Raw genomic sequence first — 17,798 nt, 5'->3', positions numbered from 1 at the left:
TAATTTAGCTAATGTTTTAGTTTGAAAACATACTTATTGCCCCTTCTTCCGTTTCTCACCCCCACCTCTCCCTCCTTTTCTGTCCCTCTCCCTTTCCTTCCCCCAGTCTAAGGAGCTCCATGAAACAGACACTATGAGTAGCAGAGTCTGGATCCTAACCAGTACCCACTCGGCCAGCAAGGTGTTAAATAATACTTTTAAATAATATTTTTTTGTTTCTAATAAGTTGTACTTGTAACTCAGCTTGTTGCTGCTATTTGTTTCAATTGATCAAATAATGAAAAACTATTATCATCATTATCATCATCAAGGTGGTCATCATTGATGCCAACCAGCCCGGCTCGTTGGTCGACCAGTTCAACGTCTGCAATGCCCACGTGCTCTGTATCTCCAGCGTGCCAGGTTAGCGGTCAAACCGTAACACAAACACATAGTACTCACCTATTAGACCAACTCTACCGCTACTTGACAACTTAGCACCCTACTACTATAATAACACAACCAGATCTACTACCACAACATGACCACATACATTAGCACTCACCATCTGGACCAAATCTACTGCAACTTGACCACTAAGGAATCTACTGCCATAATAACATGACTACCGACCACCTATCCTACACCCTGTCTATTAACACAACACAACCATATAGCACTCTCCACCTGAACCAAATCTACTACCATGACATGACCATAGTATTCAGATCAAATCAACATAATATATACAGTGCATTCAGAAAGTATTCAGACCCCTTGACTTTTTCCACATTTTGTTATTTTACAGCCTTATTATAAAATTGCTTAAATTGTTTTTTCCCCTCATCAATCTACACACAGTACCCCATAATGACAAAGTAAAAAAGTTTTTTGAGAAATTTTAGCAAATGTATAAAAAAAATAAAAACTGAAATATCACATTTACATAAGTATTCAGACCCTTTACTCAGTACTTTGTTGAATAACTTTTTACAGCAATTGGGAAGGTGAACCTTCACCCCAGTCTGAAGTCCTGAGCGCTCTAGAGCAGGTTTTGATCAAGGATCTCTCTGTACTTTGCTCCTTTTCATCTTTCCTTCGAGCCTGACCAGTCTCCCAGTCCCTGCCACTGAAATACATCCCCACAGCATGATGCTTCCACCGCCATGCTTCACTGTAGGGATGGTGCCAGGTTTCCTCCAGATGTGACGCTCGGCATTCAGGACAAATCTTGGTTTCATCAGACCAGAGAATCTTGTTTCTCATGGTCTGAGAGTTCTTTAGGTGCCTTTGGGCAAACTCCAATCTGTCATGTGCCTTTTACTGAGGAGTGTCTTCTTTCTGGCCACTCTACCATAAAGGCCTGATTGGTAGAGTGCTGCAGAGATGGTTGTCCTTCTGGAAGGTTCTCCCATCTCCACAGACGAACTCTGAAGCTCTGTCAGAGTGACCATCGGGTTCTTGGGCACCTCCCTGACCAAGGCCCTTCTTCCCCGATTGCTCAGTTTGGCTGGGCGAACCAGCTCTAGGAGGAGTCTTGGTGGTTCCAAACCTCTTCAATTTAAGAATGATGGAGGCCACTGTGTTCTTGGGGACCTTCAATGGTGCATAAATGTGTTGGTACCCTTCCACAGATCTGTGCCTCGACACAATCCTGTCTCGGAGCTCTACGAACAATTCCTTTGACCCCATGGCCTGGTTTTTGCTCTGACATGCACTGGCAACTGTATATAGACAGGTGTAGACAGGTGTGTGCCTTTCCAAATCATGTCCAATCGATTGAATTTACCACAGGTGGACTCCAATCAAGTTGTAAAAACATCTTAAGGATAATCAATGGAAAAAGTATGCACCTGAGCTCAATTTTAAGTCTCATAGCAAAGGGTCTGAAAACTTAAGGTATTTCTGATTTTAAAAATATTATACATTTGCAAACATTTCTAAAAACCTGTTTTCGCTTTGTCATTATTGGGTATTGTGTGTAGATTGATGAGGGAAAATGTTTTTTCATACATTTTAGAATAAGGCTGTAACGTTTCAAAATGTAGAAAAAGGGAAAGGGTCTGAATACTTTCCGAATGCACTGTAATTCCATCTAAATTTGCTGAACTAGAATCACATCTAATGTTTGTGCTTTTCCTCTGTGTGCATGTGTATGGGTGTGTATTTCTGTGTGTGCGTGCTTGTTTCTGTGTTTGCATATGTGCGTGTCTGTGTGTGCTTTTCTGTGTGTCTGTCTGCAGCGGCCAGTGAGAGTGACTACCCGGCGGGTGAGATCGTGCTGGACTCTGGGGAGGGTGGTGGTGAGGAGACAGGTGGGGTGGAGGGCATGCTGGCAGGCATCACCCTGGTGGGCTGTGCCACCAACTGTAGCGTGGTCCGCAGCAACTGCTCCTCGCGCACAGACACACCCGTACTGGACCGGGGGCAAGGTGAGAACCCCAGAGATTTATCTATTGTGCCTTCAGAAAGTATTCATACCCTTGACTTAGTCCACATTTTGTTGTGTTACATCCTGAATTCAAAATGGATTAAAAAAAATAAAGAATCGTACCCATCTACACACAATAACCCATAATGAGAAAGGGAAAATATGTTTTTATTAATGTTAGCAAATTTATTGAAAATTAAATACAGAAATATCTAATTTACATAAGTTTTCAGACCCCTGGGTCAACACTTTGTAGAAGATGCTTTGGCAGCGATAACAGCTGTGAGTCTTTCTGGATGAGTTTTAAGAGCTTTCCACACCTGGATTGTGCAACATTTGCCCATTATTATTTTCAAAATTCTTAAAGCTCTGTCTAATTGATTGTTGATCATTGCTAGACAACTATTTTCAGGTCTTGCCATGGATTTTCATGTAGATTTTAAGTCAGAACTGTAACTAGGCCACTCGGGAACATTCACTGTCTACTTGGTAAGCGACTCCAGTGTACATTGGCCTTGTGTTTTAGGTTATTCTCCTGCTGAAAGATGAATTCATCTCCCAGTATCTGTTGGAAAGCAGACTGAACCAGGTTTTCAACTAGGATTTTTCCTGTGCTTAGCTCCATTCCGTTTCTTTTCAACCTGAAAAACTTCCCAGTCCTTAACGATTACAAGCATATCCATAACATGATGCAGCCACCACTATGTTTATGGAGAGTGGTATTCAGTAATGTGTTGTATTGGATTTGCCCCAAACATATAACACTTTGTATCCTGAACAAAAAGTGAATTACTTTGCCACATTTTTTGCAGTATTACTTTAGTGCCTTGCTGCAAACAGGATGAAGGTCTTGCCATTTTTATTCTGTACAGCAGGGTTCCCCAACTGGCGGCCCATGGGCTCAATTTGACCGTGTTAAACACTATTATTGCAGACAGAGTGAGTCCATGCAACTTATTGTGTGACTTGTTAAGCAAATCACTTATGAACTAATTTAAGCTTGCCGTAACAAAGGGGTGTGAATACTTTCTGAAGGCACTGTATATTACACTGTACAGTCCCTTTGCGAAAGTATTCGGCCCCCTTGAACTTTGCGACCTTTTGCCACATTTCAGGCTTCAAACATAAAGATATAAAACCATATTTTATAACAACAAGTGGGATCATGATCACAATCATGAAGTGGAACGACATTTATTGGATATTTCAAACTTTTTTAACAAATCAAAAACTGAAAAATTGGGCGTGCAAAATTATTCAGCCCCTTTACTTTCAGTGCAGCAAACTCTCTCCAGAAGTTCAGTGAGGATCTCTGAATGATCCAATGTTGACCTAAATGACTAATGATGATAAATACAATCCACCTGTGTGTAATCAAGTCTCCGTATGAATGCACCTGCACTGTGATAGTCTCAGAGGTCCGTCAAAAGCGCAGAGAGCATCATGAAGAACAAGGAACACACCAGGCAGGTCCAAGATACTGTTGTGAAGAAGTTTAAAGCCGGATTTGGATACAAAAATATTTCCCAAGCTTTAAACATCCCAAGGAGCACTGTGCAAGCGATAATATTGAAATGGAAGGAGTATCAGACCACTGCAAATCTACCAAGACCTGGCCGTCCCTCTAAACTTTCAGCTCATACAAGGAGAAGACTGATCAGAGATGCAGCCAAGAGGCCCATGATCACTCTGGATGAACTGCAGAGATCTACAGCTGAGGTGGGAGACTCTGTCCATAGGACAACAATCAGTCGTATATTGCACAAATCTGGCCTTTATGGAAGAGTGGCAAGAAGAAAGCCATTTCTTAAGGATATCCATAAAAAGTGTTGTTTAAAGTTTGCCACAAGCCACCTGGGAGACACACCAAACATGTGGAAGAAGGTGCTCTGGTCAGATGAAACCAAAATTGAACTTTTTGGCAACAATGCAAAACGTTATGTTTGGCGTAAAAGCAACACAGCTGAACACACCATCCCCACTGTCAAACATGGTGGTGGCAACATCATGGTTTGGGCCTGCTTTTCTTCAGCAGGGACAGGGAAGATGGTTAAAATTGATGGGAAGATGGATGGAGCCAAATACAGGACCATTCTGGAAGAAAACCTGATGGAGTCTGCAGAAGACCTGAGACTGGGACGGAGATTTGTCTTCCAACAAGACAATGATCCAAAACATAAAGCAAAATCTACAATGGAATGGTTCAAAAATAAACATATCCAGGTGTTAGAATGGCCAAGTCAAAGTCCAGACCTGAATCCAATTGAGAATCTGTGGAAAGAACTGAAAACTGCTGTTCACAAATGCTCTCCATCCAACCTCACTGAGCTCGAGCTGTTTTGCAAGGAGGAATGGGAAAAAATTTCAGTCTCTCGATGTGCAAAACTGATCGAGACATACCCCAAGCGACTTACAGCTGTAATCGCAGCAAAAGGTGGGGCTACAAAGTATTAACTTAAGGGGGCTGAATAATTTTGCACGCCCAATTTTTCAGTGTTTGATTTGTTAAAAAAGTTTGAAATATCCAATAAATGTCGTTCCACTTCATGATTGTTGTTGATTCTTCACAAAAAAATACAGTTTTATATCTTTATGTTTGAAGCCTGAAATGTGGCAAAAGGTCGCAAAGTTCAAGGGGCCGAATACTTTCGCAAGGCACTGTATGTTGGTGTATACTGTATATCCCAGCAAGTGCTGATATGTCCCCCCCCCCCCCCAGTAGTTTCCCCTCTTATTGGAAGCTGCACCCAGCCCAGTCAGTTGAAGAGTTATAAGTATAGTTAATAGGCCTCCACATGTTTAAAAAAAAAATCCGATATGATATCAATTGCAAATAACACATTTCAACTAATATCGATAGGGACTTTCCGTATTAGTGCCCATCTATAGTTAATAGGTATAGTTGTAGTAGTATATAGTGTATAATGTATCACCCTGTGTCCCTGTCGCCTCAGCTCCTATGGCTCCACCACTCAGTGGGAAGCTGCACCCAGCCCAGTCAGCAGAGGAGGCCACAGAGGCTACAGAGGTAGCTGAGCCGGCCGCCAGCGAGACAGACAACACCTTGGGACCTCCAGGGCCCTTCATGGAGCACGTCTTCACAGACCCCCAGCCTCCGGTGGTTGATGCTGGCCAATACGACCGGTAAGACACAAGATTTGACCAGTTTTGAATTGCTAGTAGTTGTAAAGAGAAGAATATCGCCAGTACATAAAAGTTGTCATTGAAACTTTCAAAAATGTTCCAAGTTTTCAAAATTTTTACTGAAAGTGTATTTACATAAACTTTAGTTTGATTTGATTTAGTTTTAGTCTAACTTCTACTATTTAAATCCTTTAGTCATCTCTTTACATTTCTGCAGCAGATAATACTGCTAACATGCTTCAGTAGTTGGGCTGTGGTAGTCTATAGTGGACTTCAAGACAACTCTCTGTGTCCCCTGTCAGGTGTGCAGGCCAGTCAAAAGAGGAGTCTAACTCCCCACCCCAGGAGACGGAGGATGGAAGCGACGACCCGAAAGCTGGAACCAGCGTAGCCCCCACCATGTGGCTGGGAGCACAAAATGGCTGGTGGGTAACTAATCACTTAATGCCTAGCTAGTGGTGGAAATGTAATATGGGACATCATAGTGATGTTGTTTTCTTAAAAAGTGCAAAACATTTATTTTTACAACTCTTGACCACAATATCACAAAAAAACATCATCATGATTTTTTCGGCAACCAGTTTTGCCTGCATATGTCTCCCAACCCATAACCGATAACCCTAACCCATAAAACCCTATCTCTGTCTATGTCCTAACTAAGCTTTACATCCCTTCTCCAGGCTTTACGTCCATTCGGCAGTGGCCAACTGGAAGAAGTGTCTCCACTCCATCAAACTGAAGGACTCTGTGCTCAGTCTAGTGTAAGTCCCCCACTACTGACCACTGTCTGCTTTTAGAATGGCCATTTTTACCAGTCCTTCATTAATGTTGTAGTAAATGGGTGTATGTTGCTTTGTGTAACATTAGCGTGACTGTCTCTGTTTCAGGCATGTGAAGGGTCGTGTGCTTGTGGCTCTGGCAGACGGGACACTGGCTATCTTCCACAGATCTGAGGGTAACGTAAACTTAACCCTAACCTACCTAATTCTTCTGAGCTTTCACCTATGAGCCTTAACCATTAACTGTCTGCTGTGCTCAAAAAATGACATTCCATGAGAGCAACATTACTTTTTCTAATCGTGATTTAAAGCTTTACATAATTTGTTTATGTGTGTGCCTGTGTGTATCTCTTTATCTCCAGACGGGCAGTGGGACCTTTCTAACTACCACCTGATGGACCTGGGTAGACCGCACCACTCTATCCGCTGCATGGCCATGGTCCATGACAAAGTGTGGTGTGGCTACAAGAACAAGATCCATGTCATCCAGCCGAAGAGCATGCAGATAGAGGTTGGTCACAGGAGGGGAGGGACTGTTTGCATAGTAGAGGAAGTTGCAAAGTAACCTTTTTTGAGACCTGAAGACTCACGCTAGCTCCCAGACATAATAATGCCAAGACATTAGCCCAGTGGGCTAACCCAGTCTTGAGTCTATCTGCAGTTATGTTGCAGATAGAGATGGGTCGGGGAGAGCTCATGTAATGTCGCTCCACATTGATAATATTCTGAAATAAATCAAAAGTAAATCAATCCACCAATTCACCCCCCTAACCCCTCTCCCACGTTAGAAGTCCTTTGACGCCCACCCTCGCAGGGAGAGCCAGGTGAGGCAGCTGGCGTGGATCGGGGATGGGGTGTGGGTGTCAATCCGTCTGGACTCCACGCTGCGTCTCTACCACGCCCTCACACACCAGCACCTACAGGATGTCGACATCGAACCCTACGTCAGCAAGATGCTGGGTAGGAATAACCTAAGCTAAACAGCAGGAATGAAGTCAATTTCCATGTCAATTCAGAAAGTAAACTAAAATTCCAATTCCAGTTTTCCTCTATGAAAAAGATTTGGAATTACAGTTTACTTCCAGAATTGACTGAATTGAAATGGAATTGACTGCAACCATGCTATCCAGCTCTGGCTAGGCTGGTGGTCCAAGATCTGTTTGTGTTGTATGGCCAATTTGTATGTTTGTTGTCATATCAAGACAATGACTATAGGAGTTGGCAAGACGGCTCAGACAGATCAGATCTGGGACCAGCAGGCTAAGCTTCGGCCAACTCATTGATAGGACACCATGTTATTTGACTCCACTTTTAGTCTATTGACATGCATCCAATGTATGGATTGACCTGTGTTCTATCTCTTTCTCTCTTCTCTCTCTCACTCTGATTGACAGGTACTGGCAAGCTGGGCTTCTCCTTTGTGCGAATAACAGCCCTTCTTATTGGTGGAAACCGCTTGTGGGTGGGGACTGGGAATGGTGTGGTCATCTCCATACCACTGACAGAGAGTGAGTTTGAGTGGTGCGCACACACACCTCTTTGATTCCACTATTCTGTGTTAATGTCTGCTTCTGTCTTTTACTTTCCCTTTTTATACTGAACAAAAATATAAATGCAACAATTTCAAAGATTTTACTGTTACAGTTCATATAAGGAAATCTTTAAATTTAAATACATTCATTAGGGCGTAATCTATGGATTTCACATGACTGGGAATACAGAAATGCATATGTTAGTCACCGATACATTAAAAAAAAGTAGGGGCGTGTGTCAGAAAACCAATCAGTATCTGGTGTGACCAAGATTTGCCTCATGCAACACGACGCATCTCCTGATCAGGCTGTTGATTTGTGGCCTGTGGAATGTTGTCCCACTCCTCTTCAATGACTGTGCAAAGTTGCTGGATATTGACAGGAACTGGAACACGCTGTTATACACATCAATCCAGAGCATCCCAAACATGCTAAATGGGTCACGTCTGGTGAGCATGCAGGCCATGGAAGAACTGGGACATTTTCAGCTTCCAGGAATTGTGTGCAGATCCTTCCGACATGGGGCTGTGCGTTATCATGCTGAAACATGAGGTGATGTCGGCGGATGAATGGCACGACAATGGGCCTTAGGATCTCGTCATGGTATATCTGTGCATACAAATTTCCATTGATAGAATGCAATTGTGTTTGTTGTCTGTAGCTTATGCCTACCCATACCATAACCCCACTGCCACCATGGGGCACTCTGTTCACAATGTTGACATCAGCAAACTGCTCACCCACACAACGCCATGCACGTGGTCTGCAGTTGTGAGGCAGGTTGGACGTGCTGCCAAATTCTCTAAAACGACGTTGGCGGCTTATGGTAGAGAAATGTACATTCAATTGTCTGGCAACAGATCTGGTGGACATTCCTGCAGTCAGCATGCCAATTGCACGCTCCCTCAACTTGAGACATCTGTGGCATTATGTTGTGTGACAAAACAGCTCATTTTAGAGTGGGCTTTTATTAAGGTGCATCTGTGCACCTGTGTAATGATCATGTTGTTTAATTAGTTTCTTGATATGACACACTTGAATGGATTATCTTGGCAAAACAGGGATGTCAACAAATGTGTGCATATAAACATTTCTGGCATCTTTTATTTCAGCTCATGTAAAATGGGACCAACACTTTACATGTTGCTTTTGTATTTTTGTTCAATGTATATCGGTCTGTCCATTTTTCTGTCTTCTCTTATTCCGTAATGGCTTCTCTTCGTTTTCTCTCTTTCTCTCTTTCTTTCTCTATTTTATGGCTGGTATCCCTGTACTTGTCCTCCCTGTCCTGATTGTCACTCTTGTCCACTCTCTCCTCTCCTCCCTCCTTCCCTCCCTTAGCGGTAGTACTTCATCGGGGACAGCTCCTAGGTCTGAGGGGTAAGTTAGGACTCCCTCTGTCCCACAGGGATGGTGTCACATACATCTGCCTGCCTGTCTTACCTCCATCTCCCCTTAATCGCTCTCCAACATAGGCCTGGTTCAGTTTCAGTCCTAAGCACCCTTATTACCCTAATGTTCACATATCTGATAGACTGGATAGGTGTGAGTAATATAGTGATTGGACCGGAGTAAATTACAGTATATAGCACTTGTGGAGATTTGAGAGGATTAGATTTGAGAGGATTATCTCTCCAACAGGACAAGCACATGTTTGTTCATAAGGCCACCTATTCAGTCATTTCAGATCTGTCAACCACAAAGGGGACGAGGGGCTAGGGGCCGAAATGGAACAGAAACAGTGGTCTGGTGGTCTGGATCTGATTCAGGGAAATTACTTTTGTTCACGTGTAACTCTGCATGCTATCTTCAGCTATCTGCCCAATTGATGGGTCTTATTGGCAAGCCTGCTCTGTGTGTGCTAATGTGATTGGATGGTCTCATGCATCAATGTCCTTGTCCTATTCGCTGGTCTGTCAGATGTTCTGATTGGCTATTGACGCCACTCTCATCCCGATAGCCAATAAGGTGTCTCCAACGTCGTCCGGCGGCGTGGCCGGGGGTGTGATTCATGTGTATGCGGACGACAACCCAGAGAAAAGCAGCGGCAGCTTCATCCCATACTGCTCCATGGCCCAGGCTCAGCTCTGTTTCCATGGACACAGAGATGCCGTCAAGTTCTTTGTCTCTGTGCCAGGTCAGTTAGTAATCATAATTTGATTTTATAAAGTCAATAAAAGTAAATAGAGTTTATTATACTCTTAAACACATTACATCAAATGTGGAGTAATTGACTAACTAAAAAGTATTATACCTACTGTCAATACTCTCAACTTGATGTATTTGAGGACTGTGAGGATGGACCAGGTTGTCAACTGGGCACTAAAATGCAAAAGTGGTTTACAGTGTTTAATTTGTGGGTACCTATTGGTAACGTCCTTTACTACTATGTGACAACTGCTATTGTAAAAAGGGCATTATAAATACAATTGATTGACTGATCTCTTTCTCGTTACCTGTTAAAAAAAAGAAGTTTACATACACTTTGGTTGGAGTCATTAAAACTTGTTTTTCACCCACTCCACAAATTTATTGTTAACAAACTATAGTTTTGGCAAGTCAGTTAGGACATCTACTTTATGCATGACACAAGTAATTTTTCCAACAATTGTTTACAGACAGATTATTTCACTTATAATTCACTGTATCACAATTCCAGTGGGTCAGAAGTTTACATACACTAAAATTACTGTGCCTTTAAACAACTTGGAAAATTCCAGAAAATTATGTCATGGCTTTAGAAGCTTCTGATAGGCTAATTGACATAATTTGAGTCAATTGGAGGTACACCTGTGGATGTATTTCACGGCATACCTTCAAACTCAGTGCCTCTTTGCTTGACATCATGGGAAAATCAAGATACCTCCACAAGTCTGGTTCATCCTTGGGAACAATTTCCAAATGCCTGAAGGTACCACATTCATCTGTACAAACAATAGTATGCAAGTATAAACACCATAGGACCACGTATCCGTCATAATGCTCAGGAAGGAGACGCGTTCTGTCTCCTAGAGATGAACATACTTTGGTGCGAAAAGTGCAAATCAATCCCAGAACAACAGCAAAGGACCTTGTGAAGATGCTGGAGGAAACCGGTAGAAAAGTATCTATATCCACAGTAAAACGAGTCCTATATCGACTTAACCTGAAGGCCGCTCAGCCAGGAAGAAGCTACTGCTCCAAAACCGCCATAAAAAAGCCAGACTACGGTTTACAACTGCACATGGGGACAAAAATCATACTTTTGGGAGAAATGCCCTCTGGTCTCATGACACAAAAAGAGAGCTGTTTGGCCATAATGACCAACGTTATGTTTGGAGGAAAAAGGGGGAGGCTTGCAAGTCGAAGAACACCATCCCAACCGTGAAGCACGGTTGTGGTAGCATCATGTTGTGGGGGTGCTTTGCTGCAGGAGGGACTGGTGCACTTCACAAAATAGATGGCATCATGAGGGAGGAAAAATATGTGGATATATTGAGGCAACATCTCAAGACATCAGTCAGGAAGTTAAAGCTTGGTCGCAAATGGGTCTTCCAAATGGACAATGACCCCGAGCATACTTCCAAAGTTGTGGCAAAATGGCTTAAGGACAACAAAGTCAAGGTATTGGAGTGGCCATCACAAAGCCCTGACCTCAATCCTATAGATAATTTGTGGGCAGAACTGGAAAAGCGTGTGCGAGCAAGGAGGCCTACAAACCTGACTCAGTTACACCAGCTCTGTCAGGAGGACTGAGCCAAAATTCACCCAATTGTGGGAAGCTTGTTGAAGGCTACCTGAAATTTTTGACCCAAGTTAAACAATTTAAAGCCAATGTTGCCAAATACTAAATGAGTGTATGTACACTTCTGACCCACTGGGAATGTGATGAAAAAAATTAAAGCTGAAATAAGTCATTCTCTCTCTACTATTATTCTGACATTTCACATTCTTAAAATAAAGTGGCAATCCTAATTGACATAAGACAGGGAATTTTTACTAGGATTAAATGTCAGGAACTGTGAAAAACTGAGTTTAAAAGTATTTGGCTAAGGTGCATGTAAACTTCCAACTTCAAGTGTGTGTGTGTGTGTGTGTGTGTATAATTTTTTTTTTTCTGTTTTTCTGTCAGGCAACGTGTTGGCCACCCTAAATGGTAGTGTGCTGGACAGTCCGTCAGAGGGTCAGGGGTCCTCGGCACAGCCGGAGGCTGAGGCTCAGAGCGTACATAACGTCCTGGTGCTGAGTGGAGGGGAGGGCTACATCGACTTCCGCATCGGTGAGGAAAATCACTCACGCATGCACGCACACTCTGCCATATACACCCTAGTCCATGTGGCGCTCTTTTGAATTACAAATCAAATTCTACTTGTCTCCAGATTCTCTACCCTTCTGCCCTAGTTGTGCACTTGTTTATTTCACTTTATGCATTTAAAATACCAATCCAATGCTTTTATGTGTGTGGATGTGCAGAAACACTTCAGTGCAAAGGTTACAGAAAGCGGGTGTGTCTTTTCATGCTGACTGACTCTCTCACGTCATCTGTGTGTCAGGTGATGGCGAGGACGATGAGACGGAGGAAGGGGAGGTGTCGGGGGGCGCCCCGCAGATGAAGCCTGCCGTGTGCAAAGCCGAGCGGAGCCATATCATCGTGTGGCAGGTGTCCTACGTCCCCGAGTGACACTCCCACCCTCTAGGGTCACCTTGCATCCCCCTGTCCCCCTTCTTGCACCCAGATGATCACCCTCTTCTCCCATCCTAAAACTAACCCACCCTACCCACCCCGCTCTTTCCTGCCCCTGTATCTACCCCTGGTCATCTACCCCTGGTCATGATGTAACTATCCCTACGGCCCCTGTACGTACCCTTTTAACTATCGATATCCCCTCCAAAGACCTTGTTGACCTATTGCCTTGTAAGTATCACTCGCCCAGTCTAGTAACTTTCAAAATACATTGACCTTCCCCTCCCTCCCTCGCCCTGTTTTTTGCCGCTTCTACCAATGTAATCGTCTCCCCCCACTATGAGCCTTGTAACTACCCCTGCCCCCTAACTACCTCCGGCTACCCTGTATCTACTCCCTAAAGCCTGGAGTGTGTCTTAAATGGCACCCTAGTCCCTATATGGTGCATTACTTTTGATAAAGACCCATATTGCGCTGGACAAAACTAATGCACTATATAGGGAATAGTGTGCCGTTTTAGATGTCACTCAGATGTACTTTCCCCTGGAAGTACATCTGTATCTCTCCTGTATTTGACCTTTGACTTGTAATGGCCTGCATCTTCCCCCAAGCTACCCCCTGATACCTACAATCACCCCTAACCCAACCCTTTCTCGCCTCGCCCACCTGCATCTTATCAACAACACAAGTACAGGAACATTAAAGACTACTGCATAATATAACGTCTTTCCAGAAATTACCCAAGTTTTGCCAACCAGTAATCCCAAAACTATTTATGGTATGACTTACTAAGACCCCCCACCTCCAATCAGCTTTCAGCTCACTGAACCACGCTGGAAACAGAGACAGCTGATTGGTCAAGAGGAATTCAGAGATAGGCAGCTATTGGTCGGAGTGAGTGACACGGTCACTAGCCGCTCATTGGTGAGTTGAATGTAGAGAGAGAGACTGACAGGTGATTGGTTGGTTCAGGGTGATTTTACCTCAGCCAGCTGTTAGTTAGAAGGTGAGGAGACGTTGTTGAATGTACTGGGAAAAAAACAAGATCAGTCTTGAATGCATTGGCCTGTAAATACAGTGAAGTTTGATCAGGAGGTGTGCAGACTCAGGATGCCTCGGAAATGGCGCCCTATGCCTTTTTATAATACTACTTTTGATCAGAGCCCTATGGTTCCTTGTCAAAAGTAGTGTACTATATAGGGAATAAGGTGCCATTTGGAATACAGATGTAGTTAAATTCATGGGGATAACTGAGCCAGTAAATCAGGTGTAGTGGAGTGAAGATAAACTCTTGTTTTGGCATCAGAGGATGAACAGGGATTTGAATTGCTCCACATTAGAAGCAAGTTTCCAGACAGCCTTAAGGACATAGATTGGCAGTGTTTGAGCGGATCAAATATGTGATGCATTGTGGGTAAATTGTGACTGATCTACAAATAATAATGAGTAGTTATTTATGATGCAATGTGATTTGTAGATCAGTCAGGCTGCACTGTCGATCAAACCCAAACTCTCCTGTAGAGAAAATGGACAGGCTCAGTTCTGTTTCGGCCTTTGTAAAAACCTATCTAGTCTTCTCAGGTCTGTGAACACCAAAGGGGTAAGGGCGAAGGGGAAAGTAACCGTGCCAAATAGTGGAAGGAGAGAGAGTGCCAGGCATATCCTCGACTGTGGGCTGTTTGGTTCATAACTAATTCACCAACCGCCCACTCTACTCTGATTCCCAGACTGACAGTTGGACAGTGAGGTTTGTGCATGGTCGCCTGTTTTGAATGACAGCTGTAATTGACGATTCTGTAACTCTCCAGACATGCCCAAGGCCCCTCCCCTTCTTGTTCAGTATGTTACTCATATGTTGATCTCTTTATCTGTGTGGATTAAATATTAAACTTATTTGTGCGCTGAAAACCAGAGGCTGTGTTGTCTGTCGTTCTCTGTTGATTGACTTATTTTCAACCTTTTTTTGTGATCTTTTTTTTAATTTGACTTTTTGAATTAGGACCAGAATTCAATCTGATTGCAAGGCCAACCTATGCCGCATTTAAAGGTAATTTCCGATTGAGCCGACATACAGTATGCAGAGTTTACTGTGAATGCAGTCTCTGCTAACATGGGAACATTGCCTTTAAATGATGCTGCAGTTCGGAACTTCCGGGTTTACGGATTGAATTGAAGATGTACAAAGAAGTAACAAGGACAGTGGTTCAGATTCGGAAGAGTGAAGCTCAAGTCCATTTGGAACATACCCTGTCAACTTTAGGCACCTCTAACAGCAGTACTATAGATGTTCATGTTGCACAGTGGACATTACGTTACATTTTAGATCCTGGTTAAAAGTCCTTTGAGTACAGTACATAGCCTATCACACATACAACCACCCTTAATGTCTATGACATACCTGTAACAATAAAGGAATTAAATTCATTGAGAATTTTTTTATTCAATTCATTCATCCAAATTTATTTGAAGCAATACAGTTGGCTGTTTGACCATATTCAGTGTTTACAAACTTCCTTCTTCACTGTTGGTTCTCCTCTGAGGTTTTTAAGAGTGTTTTTGGATTATGATGAGGTAAGAAAGCAGGACACAGCTTCTTCATGACATATTCTTCAAAAACCAAGAGGTGTTATGTTACAGACGACATCTTTTAAAACTGCTAAAATAAATAAAATAAATACACTGACCAAACTGTGAATGTGTGCCTTCAGATTAAAACACAATAAATCACTATGAATGAATGAGATTAGAAAAATGTGCCCTTTATTCACCTTTCTCTCTTCTCTCTCTCTGTCAGTGGTTATTGCTAAGTTTCAGAGAGAGCACTATTGCATTCCACATCCATGACCGTCCAGTACATACCGAAAGCAGCAGCAGATATGCAATTAAAGAACCTACAGTACAAGGATTCTCCTTGCAGTGTAAATTCAATCTTAAAGTTAACTCACTGTGAATCTCACACCTTGCAGTTTAATCTCAATGTTATATTTATTTAACTAGGCAAGTCAGTTAAGAACAAATTATCTTGTGTAAGTAACCGTGGCGAAGATGTGTTGTCATTCCTTCAATAAATATTTCATCAAAGCAGCAATATCACTCCTATCATATACAGCTGCCTACTACAGAAAGCCGCAAAGATATTTTGTATCAGTGTGTGTTTTAAGTGTCTGTGAAGAGAGTGAGTGTGTATGATCAGTGGTCATAAAAGTAGACCTACATTGATAAGTACAGTGCCTTCAGAAAGTATTCGCACCCCTTGACTTTTTAAACATTTTGTTGTGTTACAGCCTGATTAAATTTAGATTTTGTGTAACTGGCCTACACACAATACCTCGTAATGTCAAAGTGGAATTATGTTATTAGACATTTTTCCAAATTAATATGTTATTAGACATTTTTCCAAATTAATAAAACATTTTTTAAAGCTATAATGTCTTGAGTCAATAAGTATTCAACCCCTTTGTTATTGCAAGCCTAAATAAATTCAGGAATAAAAATGTGCATACATAAGTTGAATGGAGTCCCTCTGTGTGATATAATAGTGTTTAACATGATTTTTGAATGACTTTATGCACACATAAAATTATCTGTAAGGTGCCTGAGTCGAGCAGTGAATTTCAAATACAGATTCAGATACAGGCGCTCTCTTTTGATGACTTCTGTAACCGTAATAGCCTTGGTTTCATGCATGTTAACATTAGTTAACATAAGTTTGTTTTTTCCCTAAGTTTGTTTTATTCACTGCTTTAGCACTCTGCCAACCCGGATGTTCTAACTGTGTCTGAATCCTGGCTTAGGAAGACCACCAAAAATTCTGACATTTTCATCCCTAACTACAACATTTTCAGACAAGATAGAACTGCCAAAGGGGGCGGTATTGCAATCTATCAAATCAAATCAAATGTTATTTGTCACATACACATGGTTAGCAGATGTTAATGCGAGTGTAGCGAAATGCTTGTGCTTCTAGTTCCGACAATGCAGTAATAAACAACAAGTAATCTAGCTAACAATTCCAAAACTACTACCTTATAGACACAAGTGTAAGGGGATAAAGAATATGTACATAAAGATATTTGAATGAGTGATGGTACAGTGCGGCATAGGCAAGATACAGTAGATGGTATTGAGTGCAGTATATACATATGAGATGAGTATGTAAACAAAGTGGCATAGTTAAAGTGGCTAGTGATACATGTATTACATAAAGATGCAGTAGATGATATAGAGTACAGTATATACATATACATATGAGATGAATAATGTAGGGTATGTAAACATTATATTAGGTAGCATTGTTTAAAGTGGCTAGTGATATATTTTACATAATTTCCCATCAATTCCCATTATTAAAGTGGCTGGAGTTGAGTCAGTGTGTTGGCAGCAGCCACTCAATGTTAGTGGTGGCTGTTTAACAGTCTGATGGCCTTGAGATAGAAGCTGTTTTTCAGTCTCTCGGTCCCAGCTTTGATGCACCTGTACTGACCTCGCCTTCTGGATGATAGCGAGGTGAACAGCCAGTGGCTCGGGTGGTTGTTGTCCTTGATGATCTTTATGGCCTTCCTGTGACATCGGGTGGTGTAGGTGTCCTGGAGGGCAGGTAGTTTGCCCCCGGTGATGCGTTGTGCAGACCTCACTACCCTCTGGAGAGCCTTACGGTTGTGGGCGGAGCAGTTTCCGTACCAGGCGGTGATACAGCCCGACAGGATGCTCTCGATTGTGCATCTGTAGAAGTTTGTGAGTGCTTTTGGTGACAAGCCGAATTTCTTCAGCCTCCTGAGGTTGAAGAGGCGCTGCTGCGCCAATTGGTGATGACCGTAGTAATATGGCTTCAGTTAGATTCGCTTTTCTCGATATCTGACTTAAGACAGCTAATCAACTGTACCAGTGATTGTCTGTGAGCTTCTCGCCTCTTCCTCCTCGTGTTGGTATTCAGGCTTTAGACCACGATGGACATGAGCTGCAGCTCTTCGTCTCTCTCTGGTCTAAAGGAAGGTACGTTTATTTCTCCACCGCATGTTGAGGTTTAGTTTCAACCATTTAAAACATGTAGCTCTCGCCTCACCTTTCCTGGTCTAAATGTTGATTTCCCTTCCAAGCCTTTATGCACTCTTAGTCAAAAGGGGCGGTCCGTCAATAATGGCAAGCTCTCTGACCTCACTCAGGGCATGGCTACATAATGTGCAAAGGATATCAAAACTATTACCTTATAAAAATATTGGATGTACGACATATTGGATGAAAACTTGACAGATAAAGGGGTATCCTTTCCA

At 42.5% G+C, this 17,798-nt stretch overlaps 1 protein-coding gene across 3 annotated transcripts in view; it reads left to right on the top strand.

Moving 5' to 3' along the window:
* Positions 1 to 14,442, top strand: part of LOC139420892 (mitogen-activated protein kinase 8 interacting protein 3) — a 72,704-nt gene extending 58,262 nt beyond the window's left edge. For 2 of the 3 annotated variants that reach the window (XM_071171291.1, XM_071171292.1), the window contains 14 exons: positions 107 to 181; positions 312 to 402; positions 2,223 to 2,411; positions 5,365 to 5,554; positions 5,857 to 5,979; positions 6,235 to 6,315; positions 6,442 to 6,509; positions 6,696 to 6,844; positions 7,122 to 7,293; positions 7,728 to 7,841; positions 9,207 to 9,245; positions 9,826 to 10,002; positions 11,977 to 12,123; positions 12,398 to 14,442. In XM_071171291.1, coding sequence (XP_071027392.1) covers positions 107 to 181; positions 312 to 402; positions 2,223 to 2,411; positions 5,365 to 5,554; positions 5,857 to 5,979; positions 6,235 to 6,315; positions 6,442 to 6,509; positions 6,696 to 6,844; positions 7,122 to 7,293; positions 7,728 to 7,841; positions 9,207 to 9,245; positions 9,826 to 10,002; positions 11,977 to 12,123; positions 12,398 to 12,525 — 1,743 coding nt within the window. In that variant the 3' untranslated portion in view covers positions 12,526 to 14,442. The remainder of the gene's footprint in view (positions 1 to 106; positions 182 to 311; positions 403 to 2,222; positions 2,412 to 5,364; positions 5,555 to 5,856; positions 5,980 to 6,234; positions 6,316 to 6,441; positions 6,510 to 6,695; positions 6,845 to 7,121; positions 7,294 to 7,727; positions 7,842 to 9,206; positions 9,246 to 9,825; positions 10,003 to 11,976; positions 12,124 to 12,397) is intronic. The other variant, XM_071171293.1, reaches the window with a different exon arrangement.
* The last annotated feature ends 3,356 nt before the right edge of the window (positions 14,443 to 17,798 follow it).

The sequence above is a fragment of the Oncorhynchus clarkii genome, chromosome 12 (genome assembly GCF_045791955.1).
Source record: "Oncorhynchus clarkii lewisi isolate Uvic-CL-2024 chromosome 12, UVic_Ocla_1.0, whole genome shotgun sequence".
NCBI lineage: Eukaryota > Metazoa > Chordata > Actinopteri > Salmoniformes > Salmonidae > Oncorhynchus > Oncorhynchus clarkii.
Note: the sequence above shows the minus strand (reverse complement) of the source record. Positions and strands in the feature narration are given on the sequence as shown.